Here is a 6,270-nt window from a genome sequence, read left to right on the forward strand (position 1 = left end):
AGTTTTTATTTTCTACAAAAGGCTTCATTTTGCGCAGCAAAGCCGGATGTGGGATGAGATCGGCAAACTTTGGCTAGGGATACCCATCCGAGCGAAACAAATTCTCCTTCCATGAATACAAGCAGGAAGCTCTCGCAATACTTGGAAATTGTCCAATCGCCGAAATAGGAAAACTCTTTGCTTGATAGAATTAACAACTAAACTTCTTCCGTGTAAAAAAATAATTTATCACACCCCCTCGACTACCTGCCAATCATTAGTCCAGGAGCAGGTTAATCGATTTTGTTCCTTCTAAATGATCGGCGAAAAAAGTTCCTCGAGGAGAAAATTAAATTTCGAAATTAGCCACACGACTGGCAAAAGACGATTAAGCGAAAAATGCACGGAAAAAGTTTTTTAGGTGCTCAAAAGGCGGCGAGGGCCCTTTTTCCCAAAGTAATTTAAGTTTTATGTAAACCAGACAGCCATCAATTATGCAGCCGTAATTGATATTTGACACAACCCAAGACAGGCCCGACTCTCTTCTAAGAGAGGGTAAATTAGGGTTGAAAATTGAGACACCTCTTTTTTACCTCACCTGGCCTTAACAGATTCTTCCGAAGATCAATATTTGAACAACCAGAAGACCAAGAGAAGACAAAGACAACTGTTGGGACACACCTTGTGGGAGACTCTTTCTTCGAGATGAAACTGAGAGAGAAAATCATGTGGGACATATCTACCATGCATACACACTATCACAAATAAACCTGCCGTATATTGAAAAAATGCAATATGAAAATCATTTTTAAACTTACTCGCATAATCCGCCACAGCCCAACATTAAGGACAAACGAGATCCCTACGGCCCTCAACCAAGATTAAAAGCTTGTGCTATGCTACGCATCACGTGCGCCGAAGCCCCTCCCACTAATGCGCATGCATGAATGCGCCCATTGAACACAGTATAAATAAGATGGACAATAGATTTGTCGCCTCAGTCATCACTGCCATACGATCTTTGATATGAATGAGTGATCCGGAAGCTGTTTCCTTGGAGCACGACTTCCACGCCCGGACACGTGTCCGAGGGATGTTTGATTTTTTCTTTCAATTTTGATGATTTAATGTTGTAAGATTGAACATTCTTGCTTTCTTTCCCTGAAAGTTTTACCACCTTGAACAATCTAACGAGTAAAATTGTTATATTTTTATCACCTCAGGATAAAGCCTAAAAATTCAATTCCCCGTCTCTTTAAAAGACCTTTTTACCTCTTATTTTCAGAACTTTCGATTTCTATTGTTAGCGCTGAGCTAGGTGTTGTTCTGCATTGTTGTTTCGTTCTGTGGATATCAAAGCTTAATTAACATCTACATAGTTTCCCTTGTTTTCTATAGTGAAGATCATACGGCAGTGACTGATGGAAAATTTGGAGAGATTTTACCTAATTCATCATGCCATATATATACTATATAACCGGAATACAAATATCTGCGAACACACAAATTTTTTACACGAAATTTCCGGAAAATTTTAATGCAAATTCTAGAGCGCGTTATCGAAAATTTCATAGTTTTAGAAAATGATATTTTTTCATCCTGTATATTTTGAGAAACAAAACTGAATTTGACAACTATTCTATGCAAACAACGTGTACCTCATAGTTATTATGGCTACCTGCTTTCCAGATATTTACATTTAAATTGTTTGGTGCGCTCTTCAGTTCTTGCTATATTACATGTGCCTCAAATAAATGTAAATAAAATTTTAATCTTTGCGAAAGTCGAAATTTACAAATGACCTGAATGTCTTTAACAAGTTTATAGAAAACTACACATTTTTTATTTAATTCTTAAAAAGCTTTTAAAGTTTGACATGTATTCCGCTTATTAACAACTTTCCATATTGTTACGACTGTCAGGCGCCCCGGTAGGTAAAAGAGAGACAAAAAAAGGGTTTTTATCGCGGGTGCTCGACAAGTGATTTATTGCTCCCTTTTATGTATGTCACATATTCTAGTGTGTTTATTTATGTTAATGTTTGCATGATTGTAAGAAAGTTCTACAATTTTCTACTGATAGTGCCGTTTGCTGTATAAGGAGACCATTGTTAAGAGTGAATTAAGGTTGAGACGTATAGTAAAGATGTGGCTATTATTTAGCTATCAAGGCTATAAAAATATTTATTAACGCAGTAGCAATTTATTAGTGAACTATTACTTGGCATATTCTAATTGTGTTAATTTATTAAGTTAATAAACAGCATTCACGTTGAGAGAGAGTTTACTGGAATAATTCGAACCCCGAAGTCGCAACAATTGGTGTCAGAATTACGAATCCAGTGGGACATTTACGAACTTGCTTATGTTGAACTGTAAGTTAGTGCTTATTTACCGGATATTGCGTGTTTTATGCCAGCGACTAAAAGCCAGCATAAAGCGATAGAAGGTCAACTTGCCGCGCTAATGCGAGTTTTAATGCAATTTGTTATTTGGCTATTTATACTGATTGCCCCTTCATATAAGGTTTGTTAGCCATGCTGCACTTTGTGTCCTTTGATTTTTAGTCTCGGAAAAGCTTTTAAATTGCAGCGAAGCATCGTCCCAACAAGAAATCCCGTTTTTATTGTTTCCTAAAACGACGAAATCCGATTAAATACGTAAGAGACACGAAAAATACACAGCATTACCAATTAACCAATATCATTTTTTATTACTGATTCTAACCTACCCTGACCTGGGCCAATTTATTGTATTTTTTTATACAGAATATTTAATAAACCTATTGGGTTATTGGTTATAATGTACTCACGTCCTGGACGCTATTGAGTGAGGTGATCGGAATTTTGCCTGAGTTGCTTTATTTGTGTATCCTATAAAAGGATTTTCTGTTTTTCCGTCTAGCTAGGGCTTACTCGAGGGAGTTAAAAGTGGGTGGCTCCTATCTTTAACATCGACAAAACTACCCCCTCGACAACTCTTCGGCGGATGGTAGCTAGCGGGTATTTGGCCTCATAGTTCGATAAAGTAGCCAAGAATTTAGTTAGTTCTCTGCATTTTCCGAGATTTATCCCACATATTCTGGCAGTTACCAAACATTTGCGTAACAAGCTAAAAGTTCCAACTGTATAAAATAATAAAGAGTTGAGGGCAGCGACCTTCCCTCGGAAGTTCTTAAAAACGTTAAAGAAAATCATTTAAGAACTCCTTCCAAGGGCAAATTCGCTCTTGGGCTCCCATTTTAAATTTTTAACACATCTAAAATAAAAAGCTTGGAAGAACGAACAGATTGGAAGCCTTCTAGGGAACTAGACTCCCTGAAGGGAATTTAACGCACAAAAATTGAATATAATGGAAATATGCTGCCTAAACATAATTTCAAATGCTTGAATCCCTCGACAATTTTCCTTCATTCATACTCAGAATAGCAAACGTTTTTCTCATAAAAAACATCATTTTAGTTAGAGTTCAACCTTATGTTGATAATCTAACAAATATTGAAATGCACATTGAAGTTTCTAGTACGAAACTAGCCCAGTACAAACTTGGAAATACGACTTCAACTAACCATTACAACATTCAGTAAATCTTTGCCTTATATTTATTGTAAATATTGTATGAAAATCTTCTTGAATAGAAAAAATAGCGCCACATACATAATTCATGAAGCTCGTGTCGTACACATCCATTGCGAGACTCTTCGCTTCGCTCTGGGTGTGAACAATTTTTAAATAAAATTTTAAAAAGTGAACAGTTTGGAACGAGCTTTGAAGCTCCCAGGAAAAATCTCGGACAAGCTCTCTTAAGACCCTTTTTCCTTGCTTTTTTCTCTTTATTCAAAATGCGGGATTGAGGCTATGCAAACACACTAGGACCTTAAAAACATTCAAGAGACCGTATTTTGATCTACATAGATCTCTTGCTCTATTTTAGACACATATTTGCAATACAAAAACATTAGATTATGCTCATATTGTAACGAGATTTGGAAGCACTCTGCTCTCTAAGAAGTTCTCCAAAGCATTTCCAAAGACGAGATTGGTATGTATCTAATGAGGTAGAAGAATAAATAATAAAACGGAAAGTTGATGCCTTTTTAACTTTCTATGTATGTGCTATACAGACTCACCTTCATGAAAGTTCTAAAAATCTACGATATGCGCGTTACGCCCGTTATCAATACTTTCTCGATCTCAACACGCCCTAAGAAACATATGGAACATGATTTTTGGCATACGTTAATGAAATGAAAAAACTGCAAAATTGCAGTTTTGAACCTCTCTGATGAGCGACGTTCAACAAATTATTAAATTGTGCATAAACGGATGTAATGAAAGTTGAAAAGTCTTGGAAAAAAGCAAAAAGTTCTTAGAAGAAATGCGTAATGGATCTCATTTGGAGGCCCTTTGATGTGTAATAATTATGGAATTTTACTGGATTTTCTCCGAAGGTTTCCGCTATGGCCAATTCAGTCAAACAAAATCAGCGTCATAACATCCCTAAACCGCAAAAAGTTACGTTAGTTGTGTATTCAGCACTACCTGAGCTCTCGAAACTCGAAACTCTTGTTGAAGAATTGTGCACGAAGAGCTTGAAAAGGAGTGGAGGGTAATTAAAATCGCGGATTGTTAGGCTGAAGCTCGGATATGACTTTTCCACGAAAAGAATTCTTATCATTCCGAGTTCCATTCAGAACAAGTTCGCAAATATGCACTACAAATTTAAATGATTTCAGGAATTTTTTTGAAAATAAACTAAGCGTTGAGAATATCAGGCATGATCTACATGCTCGGTTCCATACTGAAATGGACCCTTGTGCAATTTTTCAAACTGCTGCACTTCTCTCTCTCTCTTTCTCTCTTTCTCTCTTTCTTTTTCTCTCTCTATTTATCTCTCTCTCTCTCTCTCTCTCTCTCAATTGAGCATATATGCCAATATATGTACTACAACCGTTTATATTTATGAAGAGAAGATTTATTGGTAGTTGCAAATGATGTATCATGCGCCACAAGATTAGATTAACCTTTTGACATTCCCACAACCAACTTAATGAAGACGCGTCAATGTTACATGACACATCATATTACGGCACATTTCCCTGCGAAAAAAGTTGCACAAACCTTGACTGAAACCCAGCGACAGTGGACAAAACGTGCCAAGAAACACCCATGCCAGAATCATCTTGACACCCATGATTCAGTCACACATATCACACCATTGAGCACTTTAAACTCCGATCACTGCCTCAGGCACTGTATCCGTCAAACATCTGGAAAGTTTCAGGAAAGTTCGCAAAGTTGCAGATATGACTGGAACTTTCTATTTCTAGCAATATTTGATCGTAGATTGTTGCCACTTGGACTTCGGAGAAAAGTGGGCGGGTCCGCGACAATTGCAACTCCGACGAGAAAAACTCGCTCGCGATTCGGCCCGGAGTTCCGGAGTCCGGGTCCCGGAGTCGAACAAACGCCAAACGAAATCTCGCACAGAACTGAGCGGGCTTTGGACGGGGGCAAGCGACAGCGTTGGCGCGGGTGGCCCCACTACCTGCACCGGGACGTGGCGCGCTTTTGAACTTTTCTTCCTGCAGATCCTTCTTCGACAAGAATGCCATTAATGTCGGCACAAAGGGTGGAAAATGATAATTGCCGCCGATTCCTAACAATCCCCTTTAAAAAGCGAAATACTCGGAGATTTGTCACCCGTCTCAGGTGGAAAAATGATGTTGAGATTTTGATGCACTCAGTATTTGCTGTCCACTTATTAATGGATATTAATGGATCTCGTTGGCTCTAGAAATGTGGTTTTGAAATTTTCTGCACATATTATTTACACGTGCGTATGTGCGAATGGGAGATTGGTAGAAGAGATGTGAAGATTTTCAAGCTACCGTTAATACGTACCGAATACCCACCTTACCTCAATTGTCTACTTGCGTCACCACATCTTAAGTGTGATACCATCCAGCCGCGTCTTTCTTTCATTAATCATCTAAAAAATGATACCGCTTCGAAAGGTACAAAACATTTTATAGCCTGCATTTTGTAAGGGTGCAGCTCATAGGTCTGAAAATCGATAAGCAAAACGAAATAATACACGGTAGCCCCAAAATAAGCATGTGCAGATTGAGGATCTCGTAAACGGTTATAAATGCAGACTTGGTTAAACGGGAGAAAAGTTGCGCATGCAACGAGGCAGTTTCAAGATGCAAACAAATCTTGAAAAAATGAAAGATTTGGTTAGTGCAACAGGTGGTTTAATGAGTTATGAACGCCCCTCGCTTAGCACTTTT

At 38.1% G+C, this 6,270-nt stretch overlaps 1 protein-coding gene across 2 annotated transcripts in view; it reads right to left on the bottom strand.

Moving 5' to 3' along the window:
* Positions 1-5,457, bottom strand: part of LOC136341543 (nephrin-like) — a 151,880-nt gene extending 146,423 nt beyond the window's left edge. For both annotated transcript variants that reach the window (XM_066286658.1, XM_066286659.1), the window contains exon 1: positions 5,099-5,457. In XM_066286658.1, coding sequence (XP_066142755.1) covers positions 5,099-5,171 — 73 coding nt within the window. In that variant the 5' untranslated portion in view covers positions 5,172-5,457. The remainder of the gene's footprint in view (positions 1-5,098) is intronic.
* Positions 5,458-6,270: the final 813 nt, after the last annotated feature.

Source organism: Euwallacea fornicatus, chromosome 10, assembly GCF_040115645.1.
Source record: "Euwallacea fornicatus isolate EFF26 chromosome 10, ASM4011564v1, whole genome shotgun sequence".
Classification (NCBI taxonomy): Eukaryota; Metazoa; Arthropoda; class Insecta; order Coleoptera; family Curculionidae; genus Euwallacea; species Euwallacea fornicatus.